The sequence below is a fragment of the Epinephelus moara genome, chromosome 2, assembly GCF_006386435.1.
Source record: "Epinephelus moara isolate mb chromosome 2, YSFRI_EMoa_1.0, whole genome shotgun sequence".
Classification (NCBI taxonomy): Eukaryota; Metazoa; Chordata; class Actinopteri; order Perciformes; family Serranidae; genus Epinephelus; species Epinephelus moara.
Genome location: NC_065507.1, coordinates 11847927 through 11869217, shown reverse-complemented (window position 1 = coordinate 11869217; position 21291 = coordinate 11847927). Strand labels below are relative to the sequence as shown.

Genomic DNA, 21291 nt, shown 5'->3' with positions numbered 1-21291 from the left:
TGCTTTTGGATTTATTATACAACATTTAAGCTCTATCTCTTTTTTTTAGAAGGAATCCTTCACATTGTTCAGTCCCTCACCTCCTGTCTGCGCCTTTCTGTCTTTGTTTCCCTCCTTTTCCGTCCCTCTCTACCCCCTCAGCTTTCTCTTTCTCCCTTGTCTCCTCTCTTCAAACTCACACTTTCTCCTCTACCCGCCCGTGTTTTATTACCAGGCCCCTGTAATATCGCTGGATATTAAAAAATATACATCAACCGAGCAATTATGGGCTATCAAAAAGAATAGGTTTAGCCTGGGGCCCTGCTAGTGCTGCACGGTAGATGCATAGAGATGAGATGAGGAGGAAGCGAGTGAGTAGCCTCACCTCGGCTCGGGCCACCGAAGCACGACCAAGATCAGTGAAGATTGTGGAACATTTTAGATACGTACCGCAGTCCACGGCACATCTCAAATACATGAACGTTTAGCATGTTTCATTCACACATGTGCACACAGTCACAGGCATACAAGGTCACAGACAGATGTATTCATATATGCATATTCATATCGACAAGCATGTGCTCATACATGCAGACATAAATGACTAATACTCTCATACGCTATCATGTCCTTTCTGGAGCTCTTTCGATGAGCAAACACAAGCTTCATCGATGTTAACTCGCGCTGCCAAGGCCTCAGATTTAGATGGAGAAAATAACCCCTGTTAAGGAGCAATAACATTTAGAGAAGGGGCTGAGAAGTCTCTTTTAATAGGACTCACTTAAAATTCATAGTTGCTATGCAAAATAAATCAGCGATTTCCTGCGCGGGGGCAGTGGGAAAGGGGATGATGGTGTGGGGAGCGAGGGAGAGGGAGGGGCTGCGAGTGAATAAGAGATGAGGTTTAAACGTTGGCAGTCCCAAGTCTGACACATTTCATCATGTCGGGGGTGGGCGGGGGTTGAGGGTGCACGTACGCACACACGGGCGCACAGGCCTCGTGTGCATGCAAACACACATACAAGTGGCACCCCCCTTTGATTTTTGTTGGCTGCTTCAAAGAAGGAAATGTACTGTGAGAAAAAAAAGTCAGAAACACATTGATGGAGTGTATGTGTTCATTTGTCTGTGTGGAGGCGTTGCTGTGTGGGATTTGTGTTTGTGTGCGTATGTTCTCTCTTGATTTGAATTCATGGAACACATATATAAATTAAAGACCAGCTGATACAGCGACATGGCTGATGGTGTTGTCAGACATCAGCTCATCACAGGTATACTGGTATCAGTGACAAGACATTTCAAAGATACTTTTGTGCTAAGCTACATTAGCAACGATGTTGGAAGTACTTCTTTTATAGTGCCCCACCCTGGACAGTGTTGTCCAACACAGCAGTGCTGATTGGACTGAGCTGTTAATGAGCCCAACCCAAGGCTTCAAATAATTTGAGAAGTATAAAGCTAATTAGAAAACCAGAAAGTAGGATTTAGATGTCTATAATGCGTCTTCATTACTGTGACAATAAAAATGCTTTATATCATAGAGGCATAGCCCATGTTATGCATGTTCGTAGTCATATCAATCATGATACCTTCAGGGTATACTATGCAGGAATCGTCAGTTACTGTTTGTGAACAGTATTGCAGTATTCCACCATTTTTGTAGCTTCCACTTGGATGCATGCTACTAGTCAGGGACCTGGTCGCTTTGTTTTTGTGAAGTCCCAACCCCTCCTGAGCACTGTGCCCAGGGTCGTTCCGAACACACCAAAATGAGAAGAAAATAAGAAAATACAGGCAGAGGGCAGGGCCTCTGCCGATAAATACATTGTTTATCGGCAGAGTCTATACATTGTTATTTTAGGAAGGACTTACATAGTATACTTTTAATAAAATCCTTTAATAGAAAGTAGCAATCCAGAAGTCATTGGACAAATCATAGGTATTTGAAGGCACAATATTTGAAGCCTATTTGAACAAGACACCACTCATATGTAGACGAATATTTAACAAATGTGAAGCCAAATAGAAAAAGGCGAAAAAGAAAAACAAGTACCAACAATAAGCGTAGGGAGTACATGGAACCTTGGCCCTTTAGGCACTTTTCAGAAGTCTTACTCTTTGCTGGAGTATTTTTTTTAGCATTTTACTTTGCTACTTTTGGTTTTATACCTTCGTTAAAACTATTTCAATAACCTCCTATGAATTTTGCCTGCACTGATGGAAATGAGAGCTGTTATGTGTGCTGTGCGTGGTTCATGTAACTCCAATATGAAAGACAGAAATGAAAGTTCACGCACCAATTCCTTATTTAAATAATAATAAGGTTGGTGCTAGGTCCCCCCACACCCCTACTTCCAGGTCCCTGCATGCTCTTGTGACATGGTCAACATTATACCTGCGAAACATCAGCATTTTAGCAAGGTTAATGTTATGTCAGAATGAGATTCAAAAATTCAGAATCAGTCAGGCTTTAGGAATGTGTTCATCCTGCATCCATAAAAGTACATACCTCTAAAATAATAAATGACAACAGAGCAGGATCTGTAGCTCTCTTCAGCCTGGTGTTGCTGCAGAATGGGTGAGGTTTAACACGTCAGGGCAATTTGCCATTCACACAAGTACAGTATAATAAATGATTCATTATAAATTCAAGTACTTTAATTGACTTGTGATTGTCTAACCTTCCTGGCACTCCTAATACGAGCAAACTGTACCAGACCGGCGCCTGTGTGAAGCCAAAACAAATGATTACAAAGTTATCTACAAATGCTGTTTTGACCCAGGGGAATACTGTGTGTGGTGGGGTGTGTGTGTGTATTCCTAAGTAGTGTTTTCAGTTGTTGGTGTGTGCAATTGCTTCTGTTTTGGTTTGTTTGTGAATGTGCATCGCTATGATTCTCTTTTTTTATCCTGTCAGTGTTCCTACACTTGCATACTGTACGAGCGTGCAGGGCCAGTATCTCTGTATTTGTCTTTGTTTGTGTGTTTCAGAATGTGCACGAAGGTGTGTGTGTGCGTCTGTTGTTATCAGTGCATGTCTGTATATGTTCGAATGCGTGTGTGTCTGTGTGAGACAACAGCACGGCCAGCGGACTTGTCTGCTGCGTATGAATAATCAAAGTGGTCTCTCTCATCATTAAATCATCGCTGTCCTGGTGGGAGCCTGAGGAGGGAGATGGAGTGAGGGAGCGAGGGAGAGGGAGAGGGATCATAGTTAGCGCTGCAGGGGTACATGCTCTCTCTCTCTCCTCCATCGTGTAGTGTGGCTGAGATGTGTCATGAGCACAAGTCTTTTCTGCTCTCTGTGCTCGCCCACTTAGCTCCCCTCAGACACAGCCGCTCTCATGCACACACATTCATACATATGCACGCACGGTGTAACACTCACACACATGCACACGGACACATTATTCAGGAGTGTACAGACATTCGCACACTGACTCAAACACACATATTGCATCTCTTAGTGGCAGCGAGGGCCTCAGACCTCTGCTACACAAGTATTTGCCACATGTAGCTGCCACTGCTGTCCTTTTTAATGACACAGTGTTCACCGTGGCACATTTTTACAGAGGACATATGGTAATAAACACTGGCCTGTCTAACATAAATAAAGAGAAAGTGACTGATCATTCAGCACAGTCAATCTGTTGTTTCAAGCTGCTCCAATCAGTATTTATAGCAATGTATCAAATGGCTTTTTTTATGTAAAGGGAGTCACTCATATGTTAAACCCCACTGTGCACTAAAAGTGAAGTGACGAGCTAGTAAACAAACTGAAGTATTTTGCAGTTGAAGTGATGCATGTCCTTCAGGAACGGGTAAAGACCAAACCACATCTAGAAGGAGAGTGAACATTGGACCCACATTTATCAGGTGGACAGAAACTCAACTCCAAATGAATGAAAATGTCGCTCCACATCTGCTGGATGTGTCATTAGGCTACTGTTTGCTAACAAGTTAGCCATATCAGCTTTGTAGGGTGGTGATATGTCAGTGCTGTGTTTATAGTGTGGTCCCACTGCCCCCAAGTGGCATAAATGTAGACTGATGCAACTTAAAAGGTCCCATATTGTTAGAAGTCAGATTTAAATGTCTTAATATATAGCAGGTATAGGTGCTATATACTGCAAATAAAATGCACACAGTGCGTATTCAGAAACTGTGCCTTTAAACAAGCTGTCAAGCTTTCCGTGTAGCTGTGATGCCACAACTATTATATACCACTTCAAACTGGGAAAAAACAAACATAGATGGGTCCCTTTGTATTTCCTGTTGGAATGTTTTTCAGTGTATTTGAACAAAATCAACTGACAGGAAGTAAACATGGACCCAGTACAGTGCAGTTATAGTCATTCCCCCAGCTGCTATGGCTGTACAGAGATGCAGAGAGTGCAGATGTGAAAAACAAAAACACTGACCTATCAGAGTAGACTGGGCTTTTTCAGGAGGAGGGCTTAAAGAGACAGGTGCTAAAATGAAGCATTTTAGACAAAGGGTGAATACAGGTATATTCATTCAGACAGTATGAAAAAACTAATGTGTTTTTTTAACATTAAAGCATGCAAATATGTTCTTGTAGAGACCCAAAGTATGAACAAGAACAAGTATAAACCTGAAAGACAGCATAATATAGGAATTATGGATAATTATTCAGCAAAAAAGGTGAAATCATTGTAAACTGAATAAACAGGTTAAAACTAATGGTCAGATAAAACAAGCAATTTGAAGAGTCACTTTAGACTCTGAGATTTTTCACTGTAATCTGGCATTTTATTGACAAAATGATTATGTGACTAAATAAAAAAAAAAAAGGTCCCAGATTATCAAACGATTTAAAAAAAAGATAATAATAATTGCCAGTTGTGGCCTTAGTTTAATGTAGTGTCTTCAGAGATTGTTGTTCACAAACAAGTACATTCCCGCAATGAATTTGAAATCAGGTACATCTAACAGTGAGGTTGCAGAACTGAACCCTTCTGTGTGCCAAGCGTGTGGGAGAACTACTGTGGCTGATGCAAAAACACGAATGGATGGCCCTATCTAAAGCCAGTCTTTGGTTTGTCCATTCTGGGCTACTATAAAACAACATGGCGGGCACTATGGAAGAAGACTTGCTCCATATGTAAATACTAATACTTATTCTCAGGTAACAAAAACACAATAAGTCTTAGTTTCAGGTGATAAAAACTAATGAAAACATAATTATGAATGTTATATACCATTTCTGCCAATAGATGCTCCTAAATCCTACACACTGGACCTTCAAAATAAAATGATAAAACACAAGCTGCATTATTATAGTGGCCATTGTAAATTCACTTTATTCAGCATTGTAAGGGGAACAGTATTGGTTTTGTTGATGATGAAATAGGTTTTTCTCAGTATTTACTTCGCCACCGTAAGCTAAATGGGCCTTTTTTGACCATAAAATTACAGCTCTTTAATGTCTCTGTCCTTTCCTTGTGCAATTTAGAGTCTTATTGTTGCACAGTGGACATCGATGAATGGCGTCCTATCCCAAGTGAAGTGGGACAGGACGAAGTGTTGTTTGAGACACAGCAGATTACAGTTGCATTTCTTGCATTGAGCTTTGAATAGATTCCTATTCTAAGTTTAACGGCCATCAAACAGCTGTCAGCAATCAGATCATCTGAATTTTTTTACCCACATTATAACATCTGAAATAACAAAAAAAATGTTCAAGATGTCCACCTCAATAAAGATTAACATATTCATCCAGTCTGCTCAAATTGCAGAAGTTAATATTCCGATCCAGGAGCTTCACACTTTAGAGATCATTATACTGTGAATAGCACCTGAAAGTCTCTGAGTGTTATAATCGGGAGACGGCTTCATGCCAGGGGAGAGAAAAAGACAGAATGAAAGAAAGTGTGAGTATGAGAACAGTGTGAGTGTGAGTACAGACTGTGAGTAGTCTGGGTGAGAGACATTCACAACAGATACTCGTTCTACTGAACGCCACACACACACACACACACACACACACACACAGGCTAGATTTGTTGCTAATGAGCCTGGTGTGCGGTTACGGCGTAGAGCCAGACTGGCTCCACGCTCAGACCGATGGGAGTTCAGTCAGGAGTCACCACTTTCTTCTCCGTTCCTCCGCCTCATCCTCAGAAAGCAGCACGTTACCGTTCGCTGTCATTATCAAAGCAGGCGCAGGCTTACCTGAAGGACTGCGTTTCAATCTCTAAGTATTGTGGGAGACAGGTAGACTCAAACATGAGTTCACGATGGTCCCTGGAGTGTTCAAATCGTTCTCATAATTGTCAGAGAAAAAGAGAAAAGGAGTTTCCTCAGTAAAAGGCAGGAAACACAGTTAGAGGATGCACATGTGCTTTGTTTTTCAAAATATAATTTGATTTCTTGTATGTTGGAATAAAAAGATCAACACATGGCACCACAAAAGCAATTATTTCCACAGTGGTCTTTGGTGAAAGAGGAATTGTATATATGCTGTTAAGAAAAAGTGATGTTGGATGTCACTCTGCTCATACCTGAATTTCCTCTGTTCTCTCTATTCCTACTCTTCCTACTCCTTCTGCTGCCTCCATCCAGTCCCAGCCATGATCACCTCCTACCCCAACACCACTCTGGCTACACAGGGCGAGGAGAAGAGGATGAGCTGCATTGCTCACGGGGAGAAACCCATCATGGTGCGCTGGGAGAAAGAAGAGCGCATTATCAACCCGGAGACCAGCCGATATGTGGTCACCGTCAAAGAGGTGGCCGACGAAGTCATCTCTACTCTCGTGGTGAGCGCTCAGTTTCACTGTCACGCAGACATGTTTTCAGGCTAATTTTGGGGAGCACAAAACCTTCAGTTGATTTTATCTTTTATCTATGCAGAGGGAAAGTAAAGTGGAGAAAGAGTAGAGAAGACATGGCAAAAAAAAAAAAACTGGGTCGAAAACATTCACATCATCTTAAAATCTTCAAGTAGAGTATAAAATATTAAAGAGCTCCCTTTCAGTTCTATTTAATGGTTATTGAAACACAGTATGAACACGTGCATTTGTAATGTGGTATTTTAACATCGCAAGGAATATTTGCCTTAATAATTTAGTGGTTAAGTCTCCAACATAGGTCAGGATGAAGAGGGGTTGTCCACCTCTCCAGTAGTATAAGAAGTATAAGAATATTGACGCTGAGTCCACTGCCCAACCTCCTTGGCGTGAAACATAATGTACTCTCTGCCCACTCTAATGTCCTGCACATGGTGTGTCTCTCTGCAGATTATGCCAACTGTTCGTGAGGACTCAGGTTTCTTCTCCTGTCACGCCATCAACTCCTTCGGTGAGGACCGAGGCATCATACAGCTGACAGTGCAAGGTAAGACTCAGTTCAGCTCACGGCTTCTTCACTGGGTCTGTTTGGAGGAAAGATCCCTCCTGGAGCAGTAAAGTTTTCTATCATTTATGACTTAATTCATTCATTTATTAATCTAATTGCTTCACAGTGTGACTCCTGCTCTTTGCAGTCCTCTCTTTAATCTCTCACTGGGGAAATCACAGACAGAGTAAAACCGATACATCTGTCTGTTCTGCCCGCCGTCCAGTTTCTATTTCAGGACCGTCGCTGTAACTCTGTTGTGTTCACACTTTCCCTCAGAACCACCCGACCCTCCAGAGGTGGAGATCCGGGAGGTTAAAGATCGCACCATAGCTCTCCGCTGGACCATGGGCTTTGACGGCAACAGCCCCATCACAGGATATGATATTGAGTGCAAGAACAAATCAGGTAGACACACGTTTAAGACATAACCTGTCACGTCTATGTAACACTGAGACACAGATATCCAGACATGAGAGAAGTCGCAATCCACTCCTAACAACCATTCCCCCCCCTTAATCTCCTCTAGCGTCATGGCTATCAGCCCAGGTAACCAAAGATGTGTCACCGCAGCTCAACCAGGCCACGATTATCGACCTCCACCCGTCCTCCACTTACAACATCCGAATGGTTGCCAAGAACATCATCGGCAACAGCAACCCTAGCAACGAGCTCACCATCACTACGGATGAAGCAGGTAACTGAGCTTTTGGAGCATGATACTAAATCCTGTAGAAACACTGTCATGTGGTATTTTAAATAAAGGTTATGAGAATTAAACAAAGACACATAAAAGACAAACATTTAGTGTGTTGTATTTAAATCACATGATTTTCATCAGCCTTTATCCTGGTTACTTGCTCTAAATCCCCAAATAAAATGCCCAATTTTCATCCACATTTCAGTGCAAAGCTTTCTACAGGAATGGCAGCTTTTATTAAAATGTAATTTTAACAGTTTCATCTCATCTGAGTGTAATATTCATAGCAAAATTAGCTCCCCAAAAATAATATTGTTACTGAAAATGATCTTAACACTGCAAATACTAAGGTAGTAAGTAGTCAAACTTTGGTGCAGCTGGAATTACTTCACCTAGAGTTTAAAATTATACTCCCATTTTCATCCGATCACACTCTTTGAAAGTGTTCATTTGGCTATTATTCACTTTACACTGTCACCATAATTTATTTTAATACCTTAACTCTGCTCCGTGGAGAACTGGCTCTCTGTCCTAATGCTGGTTTGGAAAGAAACTCCTCACCTTTAGTGTTCACTTCCTCCTGGTCCTTAAACCTGTTGAGTCAACTTACACATAATTATTTTATGGTTGCTTGAAATGGAGGCCATCATCTTTTATATCTGGGGAAACAGAACAGTTCACTGTTGCTTTCAGTCGGCTCTATCAGTGTTCACTTATCTTCTATTGCCTGTAATGATCCCCCCACAGGCATACCACTACATTAAAATGCCCCATTTTGCTGGATTCATTGCTAAAATAAAGCCATAAACTTCAAATTAAATAAAGCATGTATCATTTCAACATTATTTTAAAGGTTAAAGTTGATGATGTTACTGTTTTTTTAATTATTGAGTCGAGGTGGAAACTGCAAAGTACTTAAATAAAAAAAGAGCTTGAAGGAAAATACATTTGTAACTCAACAGCACCATCTAGTGAAAGTGAATGGGATCAAAAGTGACGCGCTCTCAGTGGTGGATCATCTCCTCCATTTAAACACAGGCATACAGTCATATTGAATGAGTGCTTTATTTACAGCTCCTGACGGCCCACCACAGGATGTCACTCTGGAGCCCACATCCCCACAGAGCATCAAAGTTTCCTGGAAGGTAAAGTCCAAACAAAGAAGAGTATTGTTCCTCTCTGCAGAGATAAGCTGCTGTCATGAATGTATGATAGATAGTTGTAAAACAGACTTTGAACTAAACCTACATTATTTTATTTTATTATTTTATTCAGACCCCAAAAAGGCTAGCAACCACTATGTGGAAGCTAATCATGATCTGAATTAGGAATAATGTCATAAAAGTAGTTGAAAATTATGTACATGGTTAAAGAAGGGCTAGCAAGGCTGGCATCAGAAGGAGTAATAGTGACTTACAGCATATGGGAACAACTATAACCTGTGGTAGTTTCAAGATAATAATTTGGTCATGATTGTTTATAAATATACACTCACCGGCCACTTTATTAGGTACACCTTACTAGTACCAGGTTGGACCCCCCTTTTGCCTTCAGGACTGCCGGCGTGATAGCATCCCGTAATTGCTTGTGATGTGAATCTCCCGTTCCACCACATCCCAAAGGTGCTCTATTGGACTGAGATCTGGTGACTGTGGAGGCCATTGGAGTACAGTGAACTCATTGTCATGTTCAAGAAACCAGTTTGACATGATTTGAGCTTTGTGACATGGTGCGTAATCCTGCTGTTGTAAACAGTGGTTATTTGAGTTACTGTTGCCTTTCTATCATCTTGATCCAGTCTGGCCATTGTCCTCTGCCGCTCACTGGGTATTTCCTCTTTTTGGGACCATCCTCTGTAAACCGTAGAGATGGTTGAGCGTGAAAATCCCAGTAGATCAGCAGTTTCTGAAATACTCAGACCAACAACCATGCCATGTTCAAAGTCACTTAAATCACCTTTCTTCCCCATTCTGATGCTCGGTTGGAACTTCAGCAGGTCGTCTTGATCATGTCTACATGCCTAAATTCATTGAGTTGCTGCCACGTGATTGATTAGCTTTTTGCATTAAGGATCAGTTGAACAGGTGTACCTAATAAAGTGGATGATGAGTGTATATGACATTGAGAGAAGATGAGTAATCATATTTCACATGTAACAGATCAAGTCAAGCTGCATAACCTTGCATCAACATCCAATATATCAATTTTTTTGTTTGCTTTAACTAGTTTGTGTACCGCTCCTCTAACTGTTCTTTCTTCTAATCCTCATCTTGCAGCCTCCCCAGAGGCACCTGCAGAACGGTGTGATCCGTGGCTACCAGGTGGGCTACAGAGAGTACAGCCCAGGTGGAAGCCACCAGTTCACCATCATCAGCGTGGACACCACAGGAGACACCACAGAGAGCATCGTGCTGGACAACCTGAAGAAGTTCACCCAGTACAGCGTGGTGGTGCAGGCTGCTAACAGAGCAGGCACTGGGCCGTCCTCACAGCAGGTCGTCACCAAAACCTTGGAGGACGGTAAGGAGGGGGATCTGATGTGATGTATGTGTTACTGTAAATGTGAATGAGCCCAAGTTCACGCGTCTTACATTAGTTAATTGGTCTTTTGCTTTAATATAACCGTATAGTTTTCTTTAAATTGTAGACTACTTCCTATTTGACATGTTATTTTGAACCACATCTCTCCAACCGCCTGTAGGCCTTTTAGATGCAGTGGCTTTAAAAAAAAACCGCCTGTAGGCCTTTTAGATGCAGTGGCTTTAAAAAAAATGAAGCTCCAACATATTTTTGTGGAAAGGCTCCCCTCTGCTGGACATTTGTGATATTACATCAGACAAACAGACGCTTGATGCTCAGCACTATTCTCCCAAAGTCTCTGATTATGAAGGATGTGTAGGCTTATTTTACAAAATATAAAGAGTTATTGAACCCCTGATTTACTCTACCATTTATTAACAATAAATTGGATGGGTAGGTTTAATACACAATAACCTTTGACATTTGACAACATTAATATATCTATTTTTTTTTTTAGTTTGAGGATGCAATTGTCATTATTTATGAATTATTAGGCAACTAAAACATTCAATCATTTTAAGATTTAATACCACTTTTTACTGATGTCTCCTCTAGTCATTATAAGATTTTGTTGTCTCAGTGAGAAAGAATAAGGACGCGAGTGCTGTGTCATTGTTAGACATGACACAGAAATTATTAATGTATCTAAACAAATGTTCCAGATGTAATATTTGGTGTCAGCAGTTAGTTTTCAAACTCATTTGTGGTACTCTGTGAATTGCCTACATGAGGGTACTCACACAGTCAGTCACTGCTACTGCCACTTCATAAGCCTCCATTAGGCCTCCGCTTCAACACTTACGTATCTCTCGCTCGTGTCTCTGGCAGTGCCGTCGCGGCCTCCTGAAAATGTCCTGGCTGTGGCAAAGTCCCCAGAGGTCATCTCGCTCTCCTGGATGCCTCTGCCCAGAGAGGCTCTCAACGGGAACCTGCAGGGGTACAGAGTCATCTACTGGGCCAACCTGCCCGATGGAGGTATTAACATCAACACACACAAACACTGATATGATGTGTTGATCGATGCAGTTTACCTGCCGGATAAGTCTATAGTTTACATCAGCTGATTTGTCATTAGTGCTCGTCATGGTTCATCCACTAGGGGAAGCTGTGGTATACTGTAATAAGCTATTGTGAATTGGAGAGGTGGTGTAACTTGGAAAATTCAGGCCATCTTGTGTGTGTTTTCTTCAATAACTTTGCAGCATTTGACATTAACAGTTATTACCAGATAAATGAGCAACAACAGTTGACCTCAGTAGGGGACGAATGCAGCACATAATTGTAAAGTTAAAGTGTAATTTTCCGGAACTTATTTGCACTTACAATACACATTTCTCATCATTTTATTTTACATACAGGATGAACAATGTCTGATTTCCAAACACTTTGTGCCGCATCACAGTACGAGCTGACCGTGTTTCTCATGCTGATCAACAGTGGAAATACAAAGTCTGCACTGCACAGAGGGAATATTTGTGGTTCCTGTGTTTTTCCCTTGATGTATACCCTGCTTTATAGCAGCGATCCAACCCTGCAGTCTGGCTGCTCTCCATCAATAATTCACAATGCAATAACTCAGTGAGGCCCACTGCCTCAGCTCTGAGTGACAGGACACAAGGGAGTAGAGGAAAGGCGAGAGGAATCAGAGCAGTAATGAAAAGTAAAATCCCTTAATACCCTTTTTGTTTTGTTTTTTATAAGTTAAAATATCTCATTATGCAGAGGATTGCTTCCCATATGTTATCTATACTGTATATTCAGTCAGACATTGATTCAGGAAACTGGAGTCATTTTTTTGTTTTCATCACAGGTAACCAAAATTGAGATAACTTCTGAACTGCAGTGTGTAGAAATCTTGAAACCCAGGCTTATTAATGTGTCTCCCCTCCCCTGTCAGAACTGGGGGAAATCAGGAACGTGACCACCAATCAGCCGTCTCTGGAGCTGGATGGTTTGGAGAAGTACACCAACTACAGCATCCAGGTCTTAGCCTTCACCAATGCTGGAGATGGGGTCCGCAGTGAACAGATCTACGTCCGCACTAAAGAGGATGGTATGATACATGACCAGATATAACAGAAACAACTCACTCAAATTTATGTTCACCCTGCTGTAAATCTTACCACTGCTTGCTTTTACTCTTGTCGTTTTCATAACTTTACCCCACTGCTAAGTCAAGTTCTTATCGTAAACCATATTGAATTGGCTGATTTGAATAGTGAGTTCTGAAAATGCATTGGTACAGTTCAGTGTAGCCCATACAGTAACCTAAAGTGAAGGTTACAAGGTGCTGTGTAGTGCAGGAATACTTAATGCCCACTTATAACACATTTTTATGACCTTTTTCAAGAGTATAAAACAAACTAATAGCCTCCATCACACACCGTGTTTCAGTGTGATTTATATGCTTAGCAATACATACTAAACGTATGCATGCATATTCAGTATGTATATCTTGGCTCCTCTGAACCCCACACTGTTCTCCTCTTCCCCCAGTTCCTGGTCCTCCAGCGGGGGTTAAGGCTGCAGCCTCCAGCAGCTCCGTTGTGTTTGTCTCCTGGCTGCCTCCGCTCAAACTCAACGGCATCATCAGGAAATACATCGTCTTCTGCTCTAACCTGCATCCGATGGTAATAGCATTTGTATACCAATGGATTTTTAGTAATCGCTTCTGAATTTCCCACACAGCAAATCCAGGGATTGTGCTATTAAGTAGCTCAAACATTAAAACGGCACGCTGCTACATGAAGCTTTGGATCAAACCATCTGTAGTTTGCCATAACGATAGTTTTCTGTTTACAAATGTCATCTCTCTTTTCTTCACTGCTGTTGCCCAATGATACATTAATCTCTCCTCCCTCTCTGTTTTGCAGGTGATGAGTGAGTTTGAGGCGTCTCCAGATGCCTATTTCTACAGGATCCCCAATCTGGCTCGTAACAGACAGTACAGTATCTGGGTGGTGGCGGTGACGGCTGCTGGTCATGGCAACAACAGTGAGAAGATCACAGTGGAGCCTTTAGCCAAAGGTGCACTGCCCTTACTAAGCTGACCTGACATTAACCTCTTTTGTTGTTCTGATTCATACAGCTATTGTCATCCAAAGCATATTAGATAATAAGTAGATTCTCTTTCTGCGTGAAATACATAAATGTTTACTTAAAAGTGTGTCGTTAACAACTGCAAAAATGTTCATCGTTATTAGACCATTGGTTTTCATGAAGGTATAATTGAACAGTCAGGCAACAACAACTAAGAACAGATAGCAAGGATATGTGTTAATCACATGCAGCACTTCTAATTAACCAAAGGGATTTGTGAACCTGTGTCTTGCTTCCTTGACAGTTTTCGACCAACAACAAAGTTGTATGTTTGTGTGTGTTTTAGCTCCAGCCAGGATTTTGACCTTCAACGGGACAGTGACCACCCCCTGGATGAAGGACATTGTTTTACCATGCAAGGCTGTTGGAGACCCTCCTCCTACCATCAAGTGGCTCAAGGGAAAGTAAGTCACACACAAACAATCACGTACTGACAGAATATCAAACACTGTAATGGCTTTTCAACATGGTCTTAAGTAATGAAGGAATAAACATTGTTTCCGTCTGTCTCCAGCACTAATGGAACTCCTACTCCTGTCCTTGTGGATGGTCGTCGGAGTGTCCATGGCAACGGTAGCTTCATCATCCGCACGGTGAAAGCAGAGGATTCTGGGAACTACAGCTGTGTGGCAAGCAACAACTGGGGGTCGGATGAGATCACACTCAACCTGCAGGTCCAAGGCAAGTAGTCACAGAGCACACAGTACAGGGTAACATCCATATATTTTAACCTGGGCACCGTTTTCCCATGTTCCTGTGTCTAAGTGACTAATGGGGACAATTATTTTGGAATTTTTGCAGTAGTGAGCAAGAGGGCTGCAGCAGCATTAAAACAGGTTACAATGTAATTACTCAAGGCATTTGTGTACCATCAAATTCCGTCCACTGAAAATGCTTGTTTTTGCCACTGACAGGCTCAGATTAATATTGTCAAAGCATTATGGAAAGGATCCCTACAGAGATAGACCTTTTGCTGTAACAGTAAAATCATTGTTGTTCACCCAGAAACAGCCCTGACATTGCTATCACCAAACCCACCAGATTCCATTTAAATAATCAGTAATTGTATCACTGTAAAACACACAAAAATAATACTCACAAAAGCTGTCTTGCTTTTTCTTTTCAGTATTCCAACAATCACCAACTCTGGTCTGCCCAGTTAGATGTGAAAATATGCTGGCTCTATGCATGCTAAAATTGCTGATTATTTATATGGAGTCTGGTGGGTTTGGTGAAGGTGATTAAGGGCTGTTTCTGTTTAAACACAAAGGATATTAGTCTTTAACTAAAAGGTATTTTACAAGACAGTGATCATGACAATCTGAGCCTGTCAGTGGCAAAATCAGGCGCTTTTAGTGGACGTACATTGAGGGTGCATATTGCCCTGAGTAGTTACATTGTAGCCTGTACTCATTGTAGCCTGTGTGTATCTCACATAGGCTCCATGATTAATACTCTCCTCTAATTATGAGCATACATTCACCCACCGAATTTTGCATAAATGTAGCCACCCACTTAATTGGGTGCCTACCCGAATGCATGGTACATAAAGGAGCCGTTTGATGGTGTCAGCATCCTTTTACTTTGCAACAATGGAGATTGCCCACTGTCTTTAAACCCTGCAAGGTTAGGCCATGGCTCCACCCTGTTCGCTTGCATACTACCTTGGATGAGTGGGGCCCCCTTCTTCTGCAGTAGCCTAGGTTATTGAGGCAGGCAGCGACTAACCTTTAGCCTGTCAGGATCACTGTGGCTGGGTCGAAGTTATGTCATGACAGGGCATTCATTCCTTGGGCTCATTCACTGTACCTATAGAGTCCAGTAGAGGGCAGAGCCTGTGTGAGATAAAGGTTGAGATATTGTAATCCTAGTTCTTTTAGCACAGGCGGGGCCCTGTTGCTCCTACGGTGCTTGATGAAGAGAGTGTACGCTGATGCCATCATGCGGCTCCTTTATATACTGTGGGCTCCACATATATTTGATTAGGCACGTCCTGATTGGCCAGCTACATTTGTGCAAATTTCAGTGGGCGAATTCCTGCCTATGATCGAAGGAGAGTATTACCCATATAGTCCAGTAGAGGGCTCCGCTTATCCTAATAGAACTAGGGTTACAATATCGTAACCATTGTTGCACAGCTGCCGGCTGCAGCCCTCTTGTTTAATACTGGACCAGTTTCAAGAAGTGTTGTTATTAGTCACCTAGACACAGAGACATGGGAAAGTAGGGTCCACATTGAAAAGTTACCCTTTAAAGAGTCATAATGCTGTGCTGGGTTTCTTTATCGTGCTGAACACAGCCAGTTTTACAGGAGTGGGCTTGAAACTTGAGCAGCTGTCAGGTTATATGACATTTCTTAGCCCACCAGATTTCCAAGCACAAAGGTTTCTGCCCCTTACAAATCATATAGCTCCCAAAACCCTCAGATAAAAAGAAACAGAAGGACTGTGAACAAAACATCCTCAACAAATGGTCCTCATCTAGGAGTGTGTCCAAACAGGGGTCATCATACTGTTACAGATTAGGCACTGAAGACATGAGGCAGTTCAATACGAATACTAACCATGCAGTGCACCTTGTTTGTCCTCAGTCCCTCCTGACCAGCCACGCCTCACAGTTACCAAGACTACCACCACATCAATCACATTGTCATGGATACCCGGAGACAACGGAGGGAGCTCCATCAGAGGTGAGAACGAAACAGTGGCACACACATACAGCGAATACATCTGAGACAGCACAGTGTGCAGTTTCATCACAGCTTAATGTGATGTACACATACATAAATGCACTACAACTCCAAACATTATCGTTTATATAAAAAGAATCACCTCCCTTCAGTTCCCTGTGATAACCAGTGTCACCGCCTCCTTTACTCTGGTCTAACATCCCTGTTGCTCATTATCTGGTGGTTCGGGCTGAATACTCGAGTCCTAAAAGGTAGATTAAAAAGCAGCAGGGAAGATTAGGTCTGTTTAAGTGAAAGATTAAAGCGCTCCATCTTAAAGAAAGCGCAATCACAGTGAGACTATTTGTGGTGATTCATCACTGCTCCTAATCATCCCCTCCTGTCTTCAGAGTTGCAGTCACTAAAAAAAGCTGTTCATGATGCCTTCGCTGTGATATTTGTTTTGCTTCCCTGCTCACAGCGTCATCCATCACCAAAATACACACACCTAAGCTTACAATTGTCTATTTTTAGCGAGGCTTGCAGCGGGCTCTAGGGAAGGGGATGTTGGTCGGTCGGCCTGTCCTTAGACTGTCACTCCAACACTTTTGCCCCTGTTAACTGTAACTGTATAGCTGAATGATTGGATGGACTGCCATGAAATTTGGTACGGATATTCATGGTGCCCTGAGGATGAATCTTAATGATCTCTGACTTTTTATTTAGTGTCACCAACAGGTCAACTATTTGCACATGTTCATCACTTATTCACTAGCTTAACTTAACTAGAACTAAGGACTGTATTGCTGTCAGCAGCTGCAAGATTTAATCTTGTGTATGCATTTACCAATTTCTTTAAAAAGATACTTAAAGTGTTGTCACCTTGATTAATGTGTCTATGGTTGTCGATTTTTCAGACACCCTCATGCTACACTTACACATTATTCAGCCCAAAGTTGGGTTGAATAGGATAACTTAATTGGAATAATACATTTCCACTCATTATTACCACTTGGATTTAGATCCAAACAACATTTACAACTCAGAAACTTGTCATTAAAGCTGAGTCACAACCAAGGGGTTATCTCTGGGTCTGACAAGTGAAGCCAATGCTTAAGTGGTCGAACCTGCATTCTTTCTAATGGCCAGCAGGGGGTGACTTCACTGGTTGTGAAAAGAAGTCCAGTTGTATAGAAGTCTATAAGCAAATGGCCATATTTCCATATTTCTCACTTGCTTTATTACCTCATTAAACATGTACTTAATGAGTTTATAACAGCATTCCCACTGATCCTTAAAAAAGTCTTAGAAGGCACTGAATTCATCAATCTAAAAATAAGGCGTTAATTGATATTAAAATGTTTAGAGTCTTCCAAAAGGCTTAAAATGCTGAGACATGGGAAGAATGATTTTATGAATCTTTTTTCCTGACGTTACATTATAGATCTCAAAATACTTGGTGGCATCTTTTTAAAAAAATTTATTTACTGAATGCCTCTAGCATTAACATCACGCAGATCAGGATAGTCCTATCCTCATAGGATAGGATAGACCAGCACTCATGTTTTGTTTCTGGCCGGGACGCTCAGAGTAGAGGATCTACTGTCTGGTAGCTAGCTTTTACAGTACCCTGAACAACATGGACAAGTGCAAATTAAACAAAAATTCGCAAATTAACTGAGATTTTTTGGCATGGCCTAACTGGTACAAGGAAATGCATATGCGACTTTGTGTATTCTTAATGCGAAAGGTTTTCCAAACTTGGAAATCAGGGCAGTGGAATCCCATTTACAGAGTGAGAAACAAAAAGCCACCAACAAAACTTGACAGCTACCACTAGGTACTTCCCAGCTCTGTTCTATGCGCATTCCTATACAGATTTCTACAGCTGTAATAAACTTTACATCAAGATAATTTTATTGTAGGAAGGACACGTAATTTATGTTAAAAAAAAAAAAAAAAAATCTGTATAATTCATTTACAAATCTTGTGTCTCTTCCTTCTCTTCCCATCTCACCATTTGCCTCCCCAGGTTACATCCTGCAGTACTCAGAGGACAACAGTGAGCAGTGGGGCAGTTTCCCCATCAGCCCCAGTGAACGTTCATATCGTCTGGAGAACCTGAAGTGTGGCACCTGGTACAAATTCACCCTGACGGCCCAGAATGCAGTGGGGCCAGGGCGCATCAGTGAGATCATTGAAGCTAAGACCCATGGGAAAGGTAGGGAACTGAATTTGTTTGCTACATTTTAAGTTGTGAGTCAGTGTCACAGTGCTCCAAGTCAATGGAGCACTGTGATAGCAACTAATCATGTTGTCTAAGATTGTTCATTCATGGGAGTCATGTTCCCCAAACTGATATTGCAATTGTCTGAAGGAAAGTAGGTAAGGGAATATTTTCTTTTCTCAGCTACTGAAATATAGTGACATGATGGGATTTTGTTTTCATTGATCTTAAAAACTCATAACTCAAAACTGCTATAACATCCACTAAATCATATTCCTTAGAGCTCCTTTATGTCCTCAAAAGTTTTCATGTTAGTTGACAGAGAGATTTTTTTTTTTCCAAACTGTGAAATGTTGGTCACCTTTACCCTCTCTCCCTATCTTCTCCTCAGAGCCGCAGTTTGCCAAAGAACATGAACTCTTCACCAGCATTAACTCCACCAGGGCCAGGCTCAACCTGGTTGGCTGGAACAACGGTGGCTGTCCGATCACCTCCTTCATACTGGAGTACCGAGCTGTGGACTCGGCCACCTGGACCACTGCCCAGCGCACATCGCTGACCAAGAGCTACATCCTGTATGACTTGCAGGAGGCCACCTGGTACGAACTGCAGATGAAGGTCACCAACAGCGCCGGCTCAGCAGAAAAGAGGATCACCTTCGCTACTCTCAATGCTGACGGAAGTGAGTTTGGATTAAACAGATTGCCGGATCATTGGATCAGGATGGAGTAGAAGTATCAGGAGAACCTTAGGATTATTTTAAGAACGTTTTAACATCTCTCCAAACTGCACAATTTGGCCAAATGTGTGAGTTTAGTTAATTTACTTGAATGTTATGAATCAGGAAACGAGTATTCTTCTTCAGACCTCATCCTGTTGAACATGTTATGAGACAGTGTCACAGTAGGTTAAAGTTTTGAAGTAGAGCACCACAATGCTTCACATTAACACACTAAGATGAAGAAAGTAGGAAGTGCTTAAGACTGAAATTACTATTCTTAAATCATAACATCATCAGTTAAAACAGTGTTGCACCCTACATTCGACTGTTCAAGGTAGCAGTGTTTTAGCATGAAGAGCAGCTCTGCAGCTCTGCCTGCGGTATGTGCTTTCAGACTGTTTGTGATTAAGACAGTTTTGTAAGCCTTTGAGCAAATTGACAGGTATTCTGAGGGCTCAGCTGAGTAAGAAAACGGGGACGATCTTCAGATTCTCCACGGGCCATGTTGTAGCTTTATTTGCCTTGGGCTACAGATTGTGTCAGTCACACACAAAGGAAGTGTGTGAGCTGTGAAGAAGGATAGGAGGTGGTGAGAGCTCTGTGGTACACTCCAGACTATTCATTAATTTCCTTTGAAGGGTTTTGCTGAGACGTGTAAGATGCCTGTCAGGATGTTGTATGTGTGTGGATGTGCTTTTGCGTGTGTGTGTGTGTGAGTGTGGACATATTTGTATGGGTACTATTGTCAGTTTGACAGTGGGTCTATAGCTCAGCTCAGCTGCAGAGCAGCAGCCCAGGAGACTAAAAGCACAGATTCAGTCATCTACAAACCTGGTGCCCCAGCTTCGATCAGCCGCAGCTTTTCTACTATGACCGAGGAGAAAAATATATTTAACTGTGATTGCGATTAAAACACAAATTTAAAGAAAAAGAAGAAACAAGCATATAGAGATCAAGTTACAGTGAACAGTAACCAAGCAATAACAGTAAAGCAAGGGGTGAGTTTGAATCTACTGACCAGTCTGTGGTTTGCATGTGAATGTGTTTGTATGTGTTGGCCCTTTCTACAATGAGCCCAGTGTGTGCTGAGATAGGCTCCTGACTGCTGTGACCCTGTTTTAAAAAAAAGGATGGAGGGATGGATGGCTAATCATACTAATAGTATCAATAAAGATGATATGTAGAAAGCTCAAGTAAGAGGCTGGTAAAAGACCTGAATTAGCTTTCTATTGTGTTTAAATCAGCTAGGATTGCTTTTTAAATGTGTAGCTCAACAAAATGGTCATTCGTAAATCATGCCGTGTTACCTTGAATTTGTGAGGAAAACTCTTTTTTTCTTGCATTCTCCGCAGAGAACGGCAAACATATTGATTTATGGTTGATTGTAGACTGTGTTTGAGAACAGCAGAACTATATAAAAACATTCCTTTACAAACTCTCACACAACTTGTGCAGTATAATCCAAGTCTCGTTTATCCAGTTGTATGCTCAGTACTTCCCAAACACATGCAATTTTGCCAATAAAATAAAATTTTAAACAGATTAAATCTGAATTTTAAAGGAATTTGGAGTCTAGCTTTGAAAAGAGTATAGATACGTTTAATTTTTACTTAACTTTTAAAAGGAAATGTTTAACGAAAAAGCATGTGTTTGGGAAGTAGTGAGCTGAGACTTGGATTATACTGCACGAGTTGTGTGAGTTTGTAACCAGATGTTTTGATATAGTTTGCTGTTGCTAAACATGCTCATCAATTAATTAATAAATCTATATGTTTGCCATTTTCAGTGGAGGCATGCAAGAAGAACAAAATTTTCTTCTTGAATTCAAGGTAACGTGGCAGTAACTAATTGATTTACAAAACAGTCATTTTCTGGGTGAAGCGTTCCTTTCAGGGATTTCTGTTCAAGGAGTTCAAGGATTATAACAAAGTCTATACAGTAAAAGCATGTATGTGTCA

At 41.5% G+C, this 21291-nt stretch overlaps 1 protein-coding gene across 2 annotated transcripts in view; it reads left to right on the top strand.

Annotated features, from left to right (window-relative positions):
* Positions 1 to 21291, top strand: part of dscamb (Down syndrome cell adhesion molecule b) — a 156201-nt gene that overhangs the window by 119317 nt on the left and 15593 nt on the right. For both annotated transcript variants that reach the window (XM_050072287.1, XM_050072278.1), the window contains exons 12-26: positions 6565 to 6761; positions 7242 to 7338; positions 7618 to 7746; positions 7868 to 8035; positions 9113 to 9183; positions 10315 to 10558; positions 11447 to 11593; positions 12516 to 12671; positions 13115 to 13248; positions 13492 to 13645; positions 14004 to 14121; positions 14232 to 14398; positions 16308 to 16406; positions 18418 to 18606; positions 19004 to 19294. In XM_050072287.1, coding sequence (XP_049928244.1) covers positions 6565 to 6761; positions 7242 to 7338; positions 7618 to 7746; positions 7868 to 8035; positions 9113 to 9183; positions 10315 to 10558; positions 11447 to 11593; positions 12516 to 12671; positions 13115 to 13248; positions 13492 to 13645; positions 14004 to 14121; positions 14232 to 14398; positions 16308 to 16406; positions 18418 to 18606; positions 19004 to 19294 — 2361 coding nt within the window. The remainder of the gene's footprint in view (positions 1 to 6564; positions 6762 to 7241; positions 7339 to 7617; positions 7747 to 7867; positions 8036 to 9112; positions 9184 to 10314; positions 10559 to 11446; positions 11594 to 12515; positions 12672 to 13114; positions 13249 to 13491; positions 13646 to 14003; positions 14122 to 14231; positions 14399 to 16307; positions 16407 to 18417; positions 18607 to 19003; positions 19295 to 21291) is intronic.